This window comes from Nicotiana tomentosiformis, chromosome 10, assembly GCF_000390325.3.
Source record: "Nicotiana tomentosiformis chromosome 10, ASM39032v3, whole genome shotgun sequence".
Taxonomy (NCBI): Eukaryota; Viridiplantae; Streptophyta; class Magnoliopsida; order Solanales; family Solanaceae; genus Nicotiana; species Nicotiana tomentosiformis.
The window spans coordinates 55,659,385-55,679,922 of NC_090821.1; the positions used below are offsets into that span (position 1 = coordinate 55,659,385).

General features: G+C 38.5%; 1 protein-coding gene across 1 annotated transcript; it reads right to left on the bottom strand.

Moving 5' to 3' along the window:
* Positions 1-680: 680 nt before the first annotated feature.
* Positions 681-15,135, bottom strand: LOC138900201 (uncharacterized). The gene is made up of 2 exons (XM_070186915.1): positions 15,018-15,135; positions 681-1,228 (listed from the first exon to the last, which is right to left on the bottom strand). Exons 1-2 carry the CDS (start codon positions 15,133-15,135, stop codon positions 681-683), a joined length of 666 nt encoding a protein of 221 aa, XP_070043016.1.
* Positions 15,136-20,538: the final 5,403 nt, after the last annotated feature.

Genomic DNA, 20,538 nt, shown 5'->3' on the forward strand with positions numbered 1-20,538 from the left:
ATCTAAAAAGAAAAATTACTATGTGATTTTAAAACACTATTACAAGAATCCAGCGTAACCAATTGCATTAAGCATAATTCTAAATGTAAAAAACAAATTGTTACTCTTTATTCAAAACCATGAATGTACCGTTATTCCAAACATTTTTTAAAAAACAAATTCCACTCCTTACTTTGATATTCACACAGCCAATAAATCTGCCTCTTGTGCTCTTATACATTTCATGTCGATTGCATCAAAAAGTGGCTAGGGAAAACAATGTTTATGTAATTTCAAATTTATTTTCCACTGTTCTTTCTCTTCCATTCTTGTGAAATTTCCCTTGGTCTTTTCGAACATTATCCTTGGACTTCGATATAATTGAATGTTAAAAGGGATACAAAAATATATATCCAAATAGAAAAATAAAATTGTATGTTATTCACATAATCTTCAATATATTCCCATGGTGGAAACCTTTGACTAAAAAGAATTAGTATGCAGACAACAAAAGGCTCATCCAATTAAATGTAACACATAAATAACAACCATCATATAATAAAAACAATTCATTTATTCTGCAAAAAGGATGGTTAATTTCCTACACTGAGAGCTAGTAGATAGAAAAACTAAACCTCCTTCCTCCAACTACTTACTCCTAACCATAACATAAAAACCAAATGAGCATTCTAAGTACATATTTATTTTCTCTTCTTAGCAGGTGGCAGGTCCTCATCTTCCTCATCCTCTTCATAATCATAGTCGTCGTCATCGTCGCTCTCATCGTCGCTCTCATCATCATCCCCATCATTACTATCATCATCATCGTCATCATCATCATCATCGCCATCATTCCCTTCGTTGGGAGGCATAAAATCGTCCCCGGAATCTCCATCATCGTCACTTTCTGATTCATCAGATAAATCTCTATCATCGCGTGAATCATCATTTTCCTCGTACATATAACCATCATAGTTATCGTCATCATCTTTATCGTCATCATCGTCCCCATCTGTATCATTACTATCGTTATTATTCTTATGTCCAATTTTATTCTTTTTCGTAAGCTCATTAAACGAAAACATTTTTTCGGGGCTTATTAACATAATAGTAATTAGCAGCTCATTAGCCAAAAGGATTTTTGAAAAAACAAATTCCACTATAAAAGTAGCTATTATATCAAAACTAAGGCCATTTGCTTTCATTTCTAGTCCTAAAAAGGAAAAATAACTCAAGAAAGAGACAAGACCTAGAGTACCAAAAACCATTGAGCTTTTAGCAGATTAAAAAAAGGAAAAAACAAAGATTGGAAAAACTGCAATTTTTGTTCGCACGGACATATTGTTGGTGACCATGTTCTAATTTATAGGAAAATATCTGTGTGATATTATATGTAACATTATTACAAGAATCCAGTGGTAACTAACTGCTATTAATACGTATCCAAAACAAAATAAAGTAACTTGTTTGTAATTTTGTAATGTCTTTCCAAAAAAAGGTGGCAACAAATCTATTACTGCTCATCACTGCTTACGCATCATCATATGCTATCAAACATTTTCATGACCTTTATTCCTCTTAGATTTCAAAAAGAATATTCATTTGATTCCAAAATTGAATTGTTTAATTAATTTTATTTTAAAACAAGGAGGTAACAAATTAAAACTCATCATTGGCTATGGATCTATTCTATAATAATCGATTCTAAACATTTTCAACATCTATATCCCCTAAAATTTTGATCAAACACCTAATTAATTATTTAAAAAAATTAAGAACTAAGCATTTATAATTCATCAAAACACTGTCTAAACATGCTATAAATATATAAGAGAAGCTGAAACCAGCAGAGGGAAAAACTTTAAGTGGGACTTACAGTGTGTACCTTTTTTTCTTTTTTTAATAAAGCTACCTAGATGCAGAGTCTAGGTTATGTTATATTCATAAAAAAGTACACTAGGGGGCTTAGCGGAGTCCGGAACCAAAATGTGATTCTTTTGGACTCAAAGAACTAAAATGTGTGGAAAAAAAATTTGGTGACCATTTTATATATAACGCCATTTTAAAGGGTGCTATACCTTAACGGCCGTTTACCCAGTTTAGTATAGCGCCCTTTTAAAAGGCGTTATATATATAAAGCTTTTTTGAAAAGTGTTATATGTATAAAGCCTTTTTGAAGGCTCTATATATATTATGTGAGCCCACAAATAATTCTTCTGTGCTTAACTGACTAGTTTAATTACTAACATTTTTATGATGTTTTTATTTCATGTATAATATTATTTTTTCATCAATGTTAGTATTTATTTCTTTTTGATTTTTAAAATAAATATTTTTTTCATTTTACATGGTACTTGCTATACGACATGTATAATATTATTTTTTTCATCAATGTTAGTATTTATTTCTTTTTTATTTTTAAAATAAAGATTTTTTTTATTTTACATGGTACTTGCTATATGACATGCATTTATTATTTTTGTTATCATTAGTTATATACATACATGGATTACGTTAAACAATATTTCATTACTAAGGGAATTTTTTCAAATGAATTAATAATATTAAACATAATAAAAATACATTAGCTCAAATCATTTTTTATATACTAATTGACATTGCAATAATGATTCATATGTATAAGAAATACTAAAAATGTATTTACAAACTTAATTATTTATGTGTCACCATTAATGCTTAATTGAATAGTATTATCAAAACAAATAACTTTTCAAATTTATATTATTCACAATTTTATCTCCAGCACCATTTTATATTAATAATAATACATAAAAATATAATTCTCACAGTAAATATTTTATGCTACATGCTTTGTCTGACCTTGTAAGTATTTATTTATTGTCAGGCTCTACATCTATGCATAATTATACGTACTACATCTTTCATGCGATTAACTTATGTACAGTTTTATGAACTATTGTGCGGTGAACGTGGATTAGGTATTTGATGTTAATAGTAAAATAAATTATAGATAGCGAAAAAAAAAAAAAAAACATAATATGATGTTTTAAATATTTATAAAGTTGTATTTATCAGATGTTATTGTGAAAACAGTGTCTCCAGTGATGTTAAGTAATATAATTTATTATCACTTCATTTCAAATACCTAGTGTTATGTATGTGTATTTTATGTAAAAATTAATTCTTATTATTTATTATATCAAAAAACATAATATATTAATATACTATTAATTATATTATTTTAACGAATAGATATAAAATACTTTATTGCTATTCACAGAAATTTTGTTTAATATGAAACTTTATTAAAATCTTTCATTAATTGTTATGCAATACGATTCAAAAAAAAATCAAACTATTTCTTATGTCTGTATAATAATGTTTGCTTAATATAAATAAATACTATGGTAATTAGTAATAGTATATTAAAATTTGCAATAGTATATCATTGAATCATTTATAACGTTGACCTTTTTTTCACCATTTCATCTTTAAATATGGCAAATATCTTTTATGATCAACGAAATATGTTAACAAAATATGTATGAAACAACAAAATGCAAAACAACTTAACAAATAAATATTTCAGAAAACTTGAGAATATTTATGAATGGATTCTTACAAAATTCTTAACCTCTTTAAATAAGGCAAAAACCAGTCCGGGGGTATAATTATTTGAGGTATAACGCCTTAAATAAGGGCGATATACCCAGTTGAACTATTGTTATGTCAGTTAAGCCCAGAAGAATTATTTGTGGGCCCACATAATATATATATATATATATATATATATATATATATATATATATATATATATATATATATATATATATATATAGCTTTTCAAAAAGGCTTTATACATATAGCGCCTTTCAAAAAAACTTTATACATATAGCGCCCTTTAAAAGGGCGTTACATATAAAATGGTCACCAAGTTTTTTTTTCCACACATTTTAGTTCTTTGAGTCCAAAAGAATCACATTTTGGTTCTTGGCTCGGCTTAGCCGTACCTCGAAATAAATACAATAGGGTTAGACAAGATACTTACTTGAGTCGGTTGTACTCATACTATACTTCTGCACCTTGCATGCAGATCTTAGAGCGGAGCTGCGGTGGATGACGAGAGTCGACTCTGAAGATGTTCGTGCCTTACGGATGTGGCTACCACTTGTCCCGGAGTAGTTTTAGAGTTGAATTCTGTTTATGTGCATTTCAAACAAAAGTTGTATTTATTTCATATCAGTTTTTGTAATAATCCAGTCTTAGTAGCTCATGACTTGTACTACCAGTCCTTGGGATATTGAATGGAATCCAGATATATCATTTGTGGATCACCTTTATTTTATTATAATTGTGTTAATGTTAATTGGCTGACCTAACAGGTTGGGTTAGGTGTCATCACAACTAGTGAATTTTGGGGTCATGACAAGTTGGTATCAGAGCACTAGGTTTGTAGGTTCTACGAGTCATGAGCAAGTTTCTAGTAGAGTCTTGCGGATCAGTGTGATGATGTACATACCTATCTTCGAGAGACTGCATGGCATTTAGGAAAATTTCCCTTCTTTCTTTCCTTATTGTATAGCCATGTTTCAGCTTGAAACCTACGATTTTGATTCTTCATATTTATTCATACGCGATGTTGTCGCACTCAGTATTCGCTATGCGCTGACGGTTTGTGATGTTGCAGATGGATTACGAATGGCTATGGATGTTTGATTACCATCGCGATGTGTTGTCTGGTCTTGGGAGCGGATGCAGTGATAGATATTTCAGTCGCTCCTTGTGGTACGAGGCGAATTCTTATATTTGGTTGGTAAGCAGGGACTTGGGAAGACTGGCTGGTGGCCTAGTTGTTATGATTATGGTAGGTTCATGTTAAGGTGTCAATTTGAGTACAACCGGTGAGTTATCTCCTGTGTGATGAGTTTGGATCGTATGTTTCGTATGAGGTTTCCATTCGGTGGAATGCATTTATTATCATTTCAGAGAATTTGGAGAACTTTGCTTGACTATTGAAAGGATAGGTAAACTCTTGGCAGAGTCTTCAGAGTGTTCTATGACCAATATTGCATGAGTTTTTAAAGTATTCAGCTAAATAGTCATGCAGGATCGGGGCAGCCATGAAGATATAGTACTTTGGATTACCGATGATATGTTCCATGGCTTCGAGCTAAGTGGGGGCGTCTGCTGTTGATGATCGGATTGTAGGATCATGCGTTGTGTCAGCTTCCGAGCTGAGGGGTTGCTCAGTTATTTCTTTGAATAGTTATGTGATGGTGAAGCACGAGTTGCTCGGTGTGTATTAGTTATGTATTGAAGATCAGAGTAAGGTGTGTGGTTATCGAGAAGGTTCTGACGAGTTCCAGATCATATATAGCATTTAAGGACTTCTGAATTGTTGAATGTATAGGCATTGAGATTGGTGGAGAATGATAATCGGATCTGCTGTATTTCTATGTCAAGAATTATTCTACATTGCAATATTGGAGATATGCAAGAAATGACTATGTATTCACAGAAGGTTCCTTCAGAAGAGCATATCAGATTGAGTTACTTTCGGGTTGGCAGTCTGTGTGACTCAGTTGAGTTAGAAGAGGTCGGTTTTGATGACTCAATTATGTGTTAATGAGTTCAGAAGGATTCACCATGGCTATGTCCACGACCGGAGTTGATGTTTTCTACAAGTATGGCCAGAACTAGAGTTGATGTTTTCTATAGGTATATAAGCTATATTGCATGTGGTGATGTTCTCCTGGATTGAGTTAAATGAAAGGTTCTCGGTTGATGAGATGTTCAACTTACTGGTGGTTCAGAATGGATTACGAGATTTTCATATTTTTACGAGTTAGAATGTTAGTGGCGGTGCACTGTGTGGGGTTGAAAGTTATGAGTTCAAGGTTGCTGTTTAGTTTTGAAGGAAAGGATATGAGTTCTTGAAGACACAAACGATTTCAGATGTTTAAGAGAATGCTGGCACTATTTAATGTCGTTGGAGGAGAGTGCGCATGTTGGCAGGTGCATTGTGTTTTGACTTGTGGGTATTTTTCTGTAAGATGATGGAGTATGAGTGACATATCAGCCATTTGAGTAGCGGTGTTGAGATCAGATATGGAGATTCTAGTATTCATAAGGTTCAGAGACTGGATGTTCTCGTTGGCAGACTATTCCTTGATTGCGAATAAATGTTGAGGATTGGATGACTGATGGTATGTGTTATGGAAAGGTTGCTATGGACTTTTGGAAGGTTATTTACCTATTTGGGAATGATTGGAATTTGGTTTGGGGATTATTTATGAGCCTAATGAAAATGTGTATTCTGTATCGGATCAGATTTGCTTGCTCTTGCGCAGCTGTTACCACATGTATATCATTGGGCGGAATGGATGTTATTCGCGCCTTGGTCTATGTTATGTGTTTCTCCCTTATTCTATAAATGGTTGTGAGGGTTATGTGATTATTTGCACGTATATTGTAATTATGTTGTGGCTTTATGACATTATGGGCGAGATGGCCCTCGGGATATTGATTTTCTCATGGCACCATAGTTGTGCTTGTCTTTCTCAGTATTGTTCATGCCTAATCATCTTCCCACAGTTATATTTTGTGCACTCTATCATGCTTGATATTGATGCACGTGTGATCAGTGAGACGAGCATTATGGATCGATGCTAATCCCTATATGGAATGATATGATTGGATCGGGTTGCGCGCCGCAACGGTAATGTGATGAGATGTAACTCCTTATGCTTATTTCGTGTATTTGTCTTTCACTTTGTTGAATATAATTCATAGGGAAATGTTAAAATTACCCTGCCTTCTTAACTTGCTTAGTAGTCTTCTTATTCCACTTTCTTACTATTATCTGTCATGTCTGAATTATTACTTGTTTGGTATACGGACCGCGTTGCGTGGGACTCCATATGGCTTCTGGTGTGACTTGTCGCTTGGGCTGCTTGTATTGGCGGATATGAAATTTCTAGACCTGAGATTTGCACTATCGTATTGGGATAAGGAATGTTTTGAAGAATGATACCATATTTCCGCTAAGGATTTGGGCAATGGCCCTGGTCGGACGAGTGAGCTTTTTGGATTATTGATTAGATGAGTGGTTAAGATATTATGCATAGTTCATTCATCATCAGCAACGTATGAAGGTTTTGAATGAGGTTTTATTTGATATGAGGTTTACTACCGTTACTGGATTTGCTTTGGGCAGCTATGATAGTCAGCAGTTATTGCTTTGAGTACTTGAGTGATATGCTATATCACGTGATTACATTTTAGGTTATGGTTATGGCTTGATAAAGCTTGTTCAGACTTATATAGTGTATAGATACGAGATTTGGGACTTGTAATGAATTTTGGATGTTGGAAATTGGGTTCTAAGGTTTACGGACTAGCTTGAAGTCAGGATATCCAGTTATATTATGTTGGCGGACTTATATGGAGCGGGGTTACGTGGGATCACCCCCCGTTATGTGCATGGTAAGGTTACACCGTGATTTGATGGCCTTGGAACGACTCTTGGCACGTTCAAGGATGAACGTATGTTTAAGTGGGGGGTGTAACGATCCTACTGGTCGTTTTGAGCATTTATATTCCCTTCGGCTATTTGAAGTCTTGAGTGGCTTCATTAGCGTATAAAGACTTGTGTGAATCGTTGGTTTTGGTTTTCAGATGATTCGGAATCGATTCGGAAGAAGGATTCTCATGTTAGAAGATTTGAGTTGGAAGAGTTGATTAAGTTTCACTTTTGCGTATTTGACCCTGGATTGGATATTTTATGGTTCCGTTAGGTTTGGATGGTGATTTTGGACTTGGGTGTATGTCCGGATTCGCATTTCGATGTTCTTGAAGGTTTTGGCGTTAATTGGCAAAAGTTGGCAATTTAGAGTTTTGGAATATTCATAAGTTTGACCGGAAGTTGAATTTGATAATATCGAGTTTGGATTTTGGTTTCGAGAGTTGGAATAGGCTCGTTATATCATTTGGGACTTGTGTGCAAAATTTAAGGTCATTCCGAGTTGATTTAATATAGTTCGGCACACATTTTGGAAGTTGAAAGTTCAAAAGTTCATTTAGTTTGATTTGAGGTGCGATTCATGATTTTGATGTTGTTATGTGTGATTTGAGGCCTCGAGTAGGTCCGTATTATGTTTTGTGACTTGTTGGTATGTTCAGATGGGGTCCCGAGGGGCTAGAGTGAATTTCGGGGTGGTTTTGGATCATTCTGGATTGGCTTGGAGTTGCTGGTTTCTGTTGTTTACTGATGTCTCTGTTGTTCTTCGCGATCGCGAAGAAATGGCCGCGATCGCATAGTGATTGATGGAAATGGGATATTTTCCTCATCGCATTCGCGACAGGTCGACTGTGTTCACGTAGAGTTTGGGCAAGTCTTCTCCGCATTCGCGCATGTTGGATCGCGATTGCGTAGTGTGAACTGGGAGCTAGAGCTGGAGGCCTTATTCATTGCGTTCGTGTAGTGGGAGCCGCATTCGCGATGTTCTGAGTCAGTTGTGAGTCGCGTTCACGAGGAATGTGCCGAGAACGCGAAGTGTTATCTGGTGGCAGTCGCATCTGTGCTTCACGATCGCGAAGGGATTCCCACGATCGTGATGAGTATTTCTGTTCAGTGATTATAAGTACTCTATTTTCGTACCTTGATTCATTTTTATCATATTTTGAGTTATGGAGCTCGGATTTAGGAGATTTTGGAGGCGATTTTCACCACATGGATTGGGGTAAGTGTTTTTTACTTTATTTTGATTATATTCCGTGATTCCATCTGTCACGACCCAAAATCCTAACCTGTCATGATGGCGCCTATCTCAATACTAGGCAAGCCGACAACCTCAATAAACCACAATTTTCTTTAAGTTTGAAAACATAATATTTGAATCAATAGAAAACCTCACAATTTGCAGATACAAAATACTAAGTATATGAGCATCTAAATGATAACAAAGTCTAACTGATAAAAACACTGTCTGAAACTATAGAAGAGTACAATAACTGAAAGGAAGAGAGTCAAGGTTAGCGGACGCCAAGCAGCTACTTTAATAGTCTCCAACTGATAATACTCGAGGATCTAACAGTCGCCGTGTTTGGAATTTGACCAAGTCACAATTCCTACGGTGCACGCCCACACGACTGTCACCTAGCATGTGCGTCACCTCAAAACCGATCACGTAACACAAAAAATCTGGGGTTTCACACCCTAAGAGCCAAATTTAGAACTGTTACTTACCTCAAACCGCGTAATTCTTTATTCTTCTATACCTTTGCCTCGCGAATCGGCCTCCAAATACCTCGAATCTAGTCACAAATAATTTGATTCAGTCGGTACAAATTATAGGAATTGATTCCATATGAAAATATTAATTTTCCAACAAAATCCAAAATTGCACCCAAAAATCGTCTGTGGGGCCCACGTCTCGGAACCCGACAAAAATTATAAAATATGAATGCCCATTCAACCACGAGTCCAACCATACCAATTTTACCAAATTCCGGCATCAACTCGACCTCCAAATCTTAAATTCTTATTTTGAAATCCCCAAGTCCAAATCCTCTAATTGCACCTCACAAACACGTAATCTAATCGAAATACTCAATGATAATCCAATATTATTGATTAACAATGATCACAAGTGACTTACCTCAAGTTTTTCCCGTGAATTCTCTCTGAAAATTGCCCCAAAACTATATTGGAAATGTCCAAAATGGCAAAAATGTCGTAACCCCTATGTTCTGTAATCTGTCTAGGGGTTCCGCTTCTGCGGAAAAACTAACCGCATCTGCGTTCCCGCTTTTGCGGACATGCTGCCGCTTCTATGCCTGCTTCACTTCTGCGGACAAGAGTCCGCTTCTTCGAAGGAGTTGTATGCTTCTGCGGTCTTGCCCAGCTCCCCTTGCCTCCACTTTTGCACAACCAAGCTCGCTTCTGCAGCTCGCACATGCGAGCTAAATTTAGCATTACACTAGAAGGCTAAAATTTTCAACAGTTGTTTAAGTCCAAATTTCAATCCGTTAACCATCCGAAACTCACCCGAGGCCCCGGGGACCTCAACTAAATACACCAATAAGTCCTAAAACATTATACGAACTTAGTCGAAGCCTCAAATCATATCAAACAATGCTAAAAACACGAATCATACCCCAATTCAAGCTTAATGAAACTAAGAAATTCTAACTTCTACATTCAATGCCGAAACCTATCAATTCAAGTCCGATTGACCTCAAATTTTGTACACAAGTCATAAATGACATAACGGACCTATTCCAATTTCCATGATCGGTTTCCGACCCCGATATCAAAAAGTCAACTCCCCGGTTAAACTTCCAAGCTTAAATTTCTGTTTTAGCCATTTCAAGCCTAATTTAACTATAGACTTCCAAATAATTTTCTGGACACGTTCATATTCCAAAATCACCATACAGATATATTTGAATCATCAAAACTCCATTCCGGGTCGTTTACATATAAGTCGACATCCGGTCAACTATTTCAACTTAAGCTTTCATCTTGGAGACTAAATGTCTCAATTCATTTCAAAACCCTAGCGGACCAGAATCAATTATCCCGGCAAGTCATATAACAACTGTAAAGCATAAATTGAGTAGTAAATGGGGGGAATCGGGGCTATAATACTCAAAATGACCAACCGGGTCGTTATATTCTCCCTCTCTTAAATAAACGTTAGTCCTCGAACGGGTTTAGAATCATACCTGGAGCCTCAAATAGGTGTGGATATTTGCTCCGCATCTCCCGCTCAATCTCTTAGGTAGCTTCTGCGATTAGCTGGCCTCTCCACTGTAATTTTACTAAAGCTATGTTCTTCGAACTCAACTTTCGAACCTGCCGGTCTAATATAGCCACCGGCTCCACATCATAAGTCAAATTACCATCCAACTGCACTGTGCTGAAATCCAAAACATAAGACGAATCCCCGACATACTTCCGGAGCATAGATACATGAAATACTGGATGAATACTCGATAGACTAGGCGGCAATGCAAGTTCATAAGCCACCTCTCCAATCTTCTTAAGTATTTCAAAAGGCCCAATATACCGAGGGCTCAACTTGCCCTTCTTCCCTAACCTCAACACACTCTTCATGGGTGAAATCTTGAGCAGAACCTTCTCCCCAACCATGTAAGCAACATCACGGACCTTCCTGTTGGCATAACTCTTCTGTCTAGACTGCGCTGTGCGAAGCTGCTCCTGAATCAATTTAACCTTCTCCAAAGCATCCTGAACCAAATCAGTATCGAATAGCCTAGCCTCAACCGGCTCAAACCAACCCACCGGAGACCGACACCATCTCCCATATAAAGCCTCATACAGAGCCATCTGAATGCTCGACCAGTAACTATTGTTGTAGGCAAACTCCGCGAGTGCCATAAAAGGACCCCAAGAACCTTCAAAATCAATGACACAAGCACGTAGCATATCCTCCAATATCTGAATAGTGCACTCGGACTGTCCGTCCGTCTGAGGGTGAAATGTTGTACTCAACTGAACTTGTGTACCTAATTCTTGCTGCACTGCTCTCCAAAACTGTGATGTAAACTGCGTGCCCCGATCCGAAATGAATGACACTGGCACACCGTGTAGGCGAACGATCTCGCGGTATAAATTTCAGCCAACCGCTCCGAAGAATAATTAGTACCAACTGGAATAAAATGCGCGGACTTGGTCAACCGATCTACAATCATCAAACTTCCTCAAAGTCCGTAGGAGTCCAACTACGAAGTCCATGATAATACGCTCCCACTTCCACTCCGGAATTTCAAGTCTCTAAAGTAATCCGCCCGGTCTCTGATGCTCGTACTTCACCTGTTGACAATTTAAACACCGAGCTACAAACCCAACTATATCTTTCTTCATTCGCCTCCACCAATAGTGCTGCCTCAAATCTTGATACATCTTCGCGGCACCTGTATGAATGGAGTACTGCCAACTGTGAGCCTCTTGGAGAATCAACTCATGCAAACCATCTACATTGGGCACACATAGCCTGCCCTGTATCCGTAATACACCGTCATTCCCAATAGTGACCTCCTTGGCATCATCGTGTTGAACCGTGTCCTTAAGGACAAACAGATGGGGTCATCATATTGATGTTCTCTGATACAATAATAAAGAGAAGACTGAGAAATCACACAAGCCAAAACTCGGCTCGGTTCGGAAATATCCAATCTGACAAACTGGTTGGCCAAGGCCTGAACATCTAAGGTTAAAGGCCTCTCTGCTACCGGTAAGTATGCTAAGCTGCCCAAACTCTCTGTATTACGACTCAATGCATCGGCCACCACATTGTCCTTTCTGGGATGATAGAGAATGCTGATATCATAATCCTTAAGCAACTCTAACCACCTCCACTACCGCAAATTAAGATCCTTCTGTTTAAACAGATGTTGTAGACTCCGGTGATCGGTATAAACCTCACAATGGACACCGTACAAATAATGTCGCCAAATCTTCAAGGCATGAACAATAGCTGATAACTCAAGGTCGTGGACCAGACAATTCTTCTCATGTACCTTTAAATGCCTGGACGCATAGGCAATCACCCTACCTATTGCATCAGCACTGCGCCGAGACCAATACGCGATGCATCACGATACACAGTATAAGATCCTGAACCTGTAGGCAACATTAATACTGGGGTTGTAGTCAAAGTTATCTTGAGCTTCTGAAAGCTTTCTTCAAACTTATCTGACCACCTGAACGGAGCACCTTTTTGGTTAAACTTAGTCAAAGGCGATGCAATAGACAAGAAACCCTCCACAAAGCGACGATAATAACCGGCCAAGCCGAGAAAACTCCGAATCTTAATAGTTGAAGATGGCCTAGGCCAACTCTGAACTGCCTCTATTTTCTTCGGATACACCTTATTTCCTTCACTGGGCATTATATGTCCCAAGAATGCCACCGAACTAAGACAGAACTCACACTTAGAGAATTTGGCATACAATCTCTCCTCTCTCAGCCTCTATAATACAATACCCAAGTGCTGAGCATGCTGCTTTTGGCTACGTGAGTACACTAGGATATCATCAATAAATACTACGACAAATGAATCAAGATATGGTTGGAATACACTATTTATCAAGTGCATAAATGATGTTGGGGCGTTGGTCAGCCCAAAAGACATCACGAGAAATTCATAGTGACCATAACGGATCCTGAATGCCGACTTTAGAATATTCGAATCCCGAATTTTCATCTGGTGATACCCGAATCCCAAATCACTTTTGGAGAATACCCTCGCTCCCTGAAGCTGGTCAAATAGATCATCAATACGTGGCAACGGATACTTGTTCTTGATCGTAACTTTGTTCAACTGCCTGTAGTCGATTTACATCCGCATAGTACCATCTTTCTTTTTCACAAACAGAATTGGTGCACTGTAAGCCGACACATTAGGCCTAATAAACCTTTTATCAAGAAGTTCCTGAAGTTGCTCTTTCAATTCTTTCAACTCAACTGGTGCCATACGATACGGAGGAATAGAAATGGGCTGAGTGCCCGGCACCAAGTCAATACCGAAATTAATATCTCTGTCAGGTAGCATACCCGGCAGGTCTGCAGGATATACATCTGGAAAATCTCGCACCACCGGTACTGAATCAATAGTAGGAGTGTCTGCATCAACATCTCTCACAAAGGTTAAATATGACAAACACCCATTCCCAACCATACGTTGGGCCTTCAAATAAAAAATTCCCATGTTGGGAATATAATCTAGAGAACCTCTCCATTCGACATTCGACAACCCCGGCATCGCCAATGTCACGGTTTTTGCATGACATGGAGATAACCAATCTATACCCAAGATCACATCAAGATCAACCATACTAAGCAATAAGAGATTAACTCTTTTCTCTAGTCCTCCAATAGTTACCACACATGACCGATACACATGGTCCACAATAATAGTATCACCCACCGGCATAGATACACGAACAGGTGAAACTAAGGACTCACGGGGCATATCCAGATAATGAGTAAAGTACGATGATATATATGAATAAGTGGAACCAGGGTCAAATAATATAGAAGATTCCCTATGGCACACTGAGACAATACATATGATCACTGCATCTGAAGCAACGTCAGGTAGCCTGGGAGAAAAAGCATAGAATCGGGCATGACAGCCACCTGATCGGCCTCTCCCTCTTGGACGACCCCTAACTGGCTGAGCCCCTCCCTCCCCCCCCGAGCTGGGTGGGTGGGTGGCATAACTGCTAGCGCTAGTCCCGTCAGTCGAGAACTCTACTGTGGAGCCCTACTCAATAACCTAGGACAATCTCTCTTGATATGCCCAAATTCTCCGCACTCGAAACAGCCCCTCCTCTGATGGAACTGTTGCTCTTGATAACAAGAGGAATTACCTATAGAAGCTTGAGCGGACAAGGCATGGTGAGCAATATGTGCTGGTAGTGCACTGAATGAAGACTGGCATGAGTGACCACTGTAAGCACCGTGGCCAGCTGATGCACCACGATGAGCTGGACGAGTCGTCTGAGCGGGCCTATAAGGACGACCCCTGCTGTGGTGGGACTGTCCCCCAGAAGGTACCCCACCGAAACTGTCCGAACCTCGAGGCCTTTGGCCTCCCTCTCACCACGCTCCTGGCTACGGACCACCTCTATCTGCTGACCAATGTCAACCACCTCATCAAAAGTGGCACCAGATACCCTCTCCCTAGTCATAAGCAACTGCGGCTGATATGTGAGGCCATCAATGAACCTCCTAATCCTCTCCCTATTAGTGGGAACCAACCATACTGCGTGACGAGCTAACTCAGAAAACCTCATCTTATACTGGGTCACAGACATGCTATCCTGCCGAAGCTTCTCGAACTGTCTGCACAACTCCTCCCTATGAGACTGCGGCACGAACTTCTCCAAAATGATAATGGAGAATTCCTGCCATGTAAGTGGTACTGCACCAACCGGCCTGCACCTCTCATAAGCCTCCCATCATCTGAAGGCAGCCCCAGAAAACTGAAAAGTAGTGAACGAGATCCTACTGGTCTCCAGAATACCTGTTGTCCGAAGCATTCGCTGGCACTTATCCAGAAAATCTTGAGCATCTTCTAACTCAGCACCACTAAATGATGGAGGTAGAAGCCTCCCAAATATCTCTAAGTCTCCTTTGATCATCGTCTGCCATAACGGGGACTATTGGGGCCTGAACAGCTGTAACCGGTTGGGCTGGGAGTGCCCCCGGTATCTGAAGTCCCTGCACTACCTGCTCTGGAGTATGGGAAACAGGGGTATGAGTACCTCCCCCGGCCTGAGAAATGGCTAGTGCGGCCTAAGCCGAAACCACCTAAGCAAGGCTAGTGCAAACTATCAATATCTGGGCTAAAAGCCTCCTGAAGGCCTGAAATCACAATGGGCACAACTGGTGCCTGAGCTGGTCCTGTCGGCTCAGCTATATCTGGAATCTTCTCCTGAGTTGGAGCAACTGGTGGTGCTACAGGTGCTGCTCCAACTGTTGTACGAGCTACACCTCGACCTCTACCTCGGCCCCGACCTCTACCACGGGCCCGACCTCTCGCGGCCCTAACTGGTCGCACTGGTGGTTGACCGTTCGATCCGGTAGTACGTGTCCTCACCATCTGTGAGAGAATAGAATAATAGAAATTTAGTTTTTGGAATCAACAATTTCGCACGACAGAATACAAGAAAGTGAAATTTTCCTAAGGGTTTGATAGCCTCTCGAAGATAAGTACAGACGTCTCCGTACCCATACGCAAGACTCTACTAAACCTGCTCATGACTCGTGAGACTTATGTAATCTGGCTCTAATACTAACTTGTCACGACCCAAAATCCTAACATATCATGATGGCGCCTATCTCAATACTAGGCGAGCCGACAACCTCAATAAACCACAATTTCTTTTAAGTTTGAAAACATAATATTTGAATTCAATAGAAAACCTCACAATTTCAAATACAAAACACTCCCAAAACCCGGTGTCATAGAGTACATGAGCATCTAAATAATAACAAAGTCTAACTGATAAAAACACTGTCTAAAACTATAGAACAATACAATAACTGAAAGGAAGAGAGTCAAGGTCAGCGGACGCCAAGCAGCTACCTTGATAGTCTCAAACTGATAATACTCTAGGATCTAATAGTCGCCGTATCCGGAAGCACCTGGATGTGCACAAGAGGTGCAGGGTGTAGTATGAGTACAACTAACTCAGCAAGTAACAATACTAAATAAAGAACTGAAAGTAGTGACGAGCTTCACAACTGAGTCTAATTACAGTAATTTCCAACATAAGAAGGTAGGCATTCTTTCAAGTTCAACATTTAAGGCCAAAACAGAAATTTCATGTCAAGTTAAACTCAAACATAGATAATATCTCTCAGAAATTTTCCAATTAGTGATATATGACAACTATAGTACAACAATAATGAAATCAATGCATCCTCTCAGAGGAATAGTCATTCAGTCCTTCCACTCGCTCAGCACTCGGCACTCGCACTCAATAGGTACCTGGGCTCACTAGGGGTGTACAGACTCCGGAGGGGCTCCTTCAGCCCAAGCGCTATAATCCGCACGGACAACTCATGTGTTACACGGATAACTCACGTGCTATAGTATAGTATCTAGATCCACACGGACAACTCACGTGTTGCACAGACAACTCACGTGCTATAGTATAATATCTGGATCCGCACGGATAACTCACGTGCTGCACGGACAACTCACATGCTATAGTATAATATCTCACAATCAGGCCCTCGGCCTCACTCAATCATAAATCTCTCCACTCTCTCAGGCTCTCAGTAATCATGAAAATCAGCCCTAATAGAAATGATATAATGTATCAACAAGGAACAATCAAGACTAAGATAAAATAAACAAGTAAACTGTGACTTAGTACGAAACAACAATTTAGTAGATAATTCAACATGTACACGACCTCTGTGGGTCCCTACAGTGCCAACACATAATCTAAACATGATTTATGGTACAATTTCTCTACTACATGAAGAATGTACAGATAACAACAGATTATTCAACTACACAATTCTATGGAATTTGACCAAGTCAAAATTCCTACGGTACACACCCACACACTCGTCACCTAGCATGTGCATCACCTCAAAAATGATCACGTAACACAAAAATCCGGGGTTTCATACCCTCAAAGCCAAATTTAGAACTGTTACTTACCTTAAACCGTGTAATTTTTTATTCTGCTATGCCTTTGTCTCGCGAATCGGTCTCCAAACGCCTCAAATCTAGTCACAAATAATTCGATTCAGTCGATACAAATTATAGGAATTGATTCCATATGAAAATATTAATTTTCCAACAAAATTCGAAATTGAACCCAAAATTCGCTCGTGGGGCCCACATCTCAGAACCCGACAGAAGTTACAAAATATGAATGCACATTCAACCACGAGTCCAACCATACCAATTTTACTAAATTCCGACATCAACTCAACCTCTAAATATTAAATTCTTATTTTGAAATCACTAAGCCCAAATCCTCTAATTTCACATCAAAAATACGTAATCTAGTCGAAATACTCAATGATAATCCAATATTATTGACTAACAATGATCACAAGTGACTTACCTCAAGTTTTTCCCGTGAATTCTCTCTGAAAATCTCCCCACAACCGTGTTAGAATTGTCCAAAATGACAAAAATGTCGGAACCCCTCTATTTTGTAACTATCCAGGTATTTCGCTTCTGTGGAAAACTAACCACATCTGTGGTCCCGCTTTTGCGGACATGCTGCCGCTTCTACGCCTCCTTCGCTTCTACGAAGGAGTTGTTCGCTTCTGCGGTCTTGCCCAGCACCCTTTGCCTCCGCTTCTGTGTAACCAAGCTCGCGTCTGCGAGCTAAATTCCGCAGGTGCGGTTACACCAGAAGGCCAAAATTTCCAGCTGTTGTTTAAGTCCAAATTTCAATCCGTTAACCATCCAAAACTCACCCGAGGCCCCCGGGACCTCAACCAAATGCACCAACAAGACCTAAAATATTATATGAACTTAGTCAAAACCTCAAATCATATCAAACAATGCTAAAAACACGAATCATACCCCAATTCAAGCTTAATGAAACTACGAAATTCTAGCTTCTACATTCAATGCCGAAACTTATCAAATCAAGTCCGTTTGACGTCAGATTGTGCACACAAGTCATAAATGACACAACAGACCTATTTCAATTTCCAGAATCGGATTCCCCGATATCAAAAAGTCAATTCCCCGGTCAAACTTCCAAGCTTAAATTTTCGTTTTAGCCATTTCAAGCTTAATTTAACTACAGACTTCCAAATAATTTTTCGGACATGCTCTTATGTCCAAAATCACCATACTGAGCTATTAGAATCATTAAAACTCCATTCTGGGGTCGTTTACACATAAGTCGACATCCGATCAACTATTTATACTTAAGCTTTCATCTTGAAGACTAAATATCTCAATTCATTTCAAAACCTCATCAGACCAGAATCAATTACCCCGGCAAGTTATATAACAACTGTAAAGCATAAATTGAGCAGTAAATGGGGGGAACAGTACTGTAATACACCATCTTTATTTTTGGCATTTGATTGATGATTTCAAAAGAGAAATTTGGGATTTTTGTCTAAACTTTCCTAAAGTGATATTTTAGTTTTGAACATCAACTCGGAGTCGGAATTGAGTAAAATTAGTATGGTTGAACTCGTAATTGAACGAGTTGTCGAATTTTGTAAGTTTTGTCGAGTTCTAAGAGCGGGCCCGGATTTAACTTTTTTGTTGACTTTGAGTAAATGTGTAAAGATTTAACCTTTATCAATTGGGTTTGCTTCCTACGGTATTATTTGATGATTTTTGAGTTGCTTGTGACTAGTTTCGAGTCGTTCGGAGAATTATTTGAGCGGGATAGAGCTTCTAGTGCATCGATTCGGCTTGTTTGAGGTAAGTGTCATGCATAACTTTATTGGGGGAATTTTTTCTACTAATTGACATTGTTTACTACATGTGAGAGTGATGCATATATGAGGTGACGAGCGTATATGCATGTGCCATGGTTAATCATGCTCGGGGGTAAATTATACGATTAATGTACCTTGTAGAACTATGTGACCTTCTTGTTTCATGTCTTCCTTGACCTCTAGATTACTAAGAATATGAAATTAAATGCTAGAAACCAAGATTTAGCTTATTATAACTTGATTAAAGTTTGACGGATTTTTGTAAAACAATTGATGTGTTAAATCCAGTCATCACTATGCTTAATCACTAATATATCGTTGTGACCATTATTTTTGAGATATTGGATTCTATACTTGACTTAAATATTATTTTTGAGATTTGTTGAAATACTTGAACAGTAAGGTTCTTGAGGTTTACTAAATTGTTATTGGCTTGGAAATTGTGATTGATGTTCATTTGGAATATTCGCTTAATCACTCTCCTTGATGTTATTCATGCTTCCTACATTGCTTGTTATTGACAAATATGTGCTTGGTGAGGAAGAGTGTAAAGAATGAAGGGTGATGCCGTGTCATTTTATATACATTATCGTGTGAGGAAGAGTGCAAAGCACGAAGGGTGATGTCATGCCATTTCATTTACATTATCATGTGAAGATGGGAGTAAAATCATAAAGGGTGATATCGTGCCATTTTATTTAAATTATCATTTTTTTCATTTACATTATTATGTGAGGATGAGAGTAAAAGCACGAAGGGTGATACCGTGCCATTTCATTTACATTATCATATGAGGATGAGAGTAAAAGCACGAAGGGTGATGTCGTGCCATTTCATTTACACTATCAAATTTTCCTTTACATTATCATATGAGGATGAGAGTAAAAGAACGAAGGGTGATGCCGTGCCATTTTATTTACATTATTATATTTTTATATTATCATGTATTCATGGCACGAATATTGTTTCCGTGCAGGTAAGGACGAGAGACATGCATTATGTTATGATATCTTTTCCTTGTGTATATATTCATGCCTTTATCTTGAGTTGTTACTGTTGCACCTATCTTTTCCATGTGACTTGTTGTTGTTGTTGTTTTGTCTACTCTACCTCAATTGTAGTTGTATTATTCATGCCCTCTATCTGTTTAACTTGCAAATATCATGCCTTCCTTCTTGTTTATCATACTTACATCTATGTCATTTCTCATTTGTTGCACTTTTGTATAAGCCTTCTACCATGTTAGTTATTCATGCCTTCTATTTGTTAGCTCATAAAGATCATATTTTCCCGTTTGTTTGTTATATCCACATCTAGGCCTTCTACCATGTTAGTTAGTGAAAATTATGTTCTTCTTTCTTATTGCTGTCATTATTTCTATGCCTTCTACCTAGTTTTTTATCGTTGTCCATATGTACAACCTTGTTCGTTATTGCAACCTGTATAATTTCCACCTTGTCATTATTGTTATTGGTATTTCTTTCACCTGGTTGGTACTGTTATACATATATTTGGTGAGGATGAGATAAATGCACGAATGTGTTGCCGTGCCACTTGATTTGATATCTTGAGTACTTTTCTCCCACTATGAAAGTAATGGGTTT

Coding starts and splice junctions, on each gene's coding strand:
- LOC138900201 (XM_070186915.1), bottom strand. CDS start 15,135: ATGATCAAAGGAGACTTAGAGATATTTGGGAGGCTTCTACCTCCATCA. Junction 1,229..15,017: donor GCGAATGCTTCGGACAACAG/GTATTCTGGAGA, acceptor TTGGTACTCTAG/GTCTTGTCTCTTTCTTGAGT.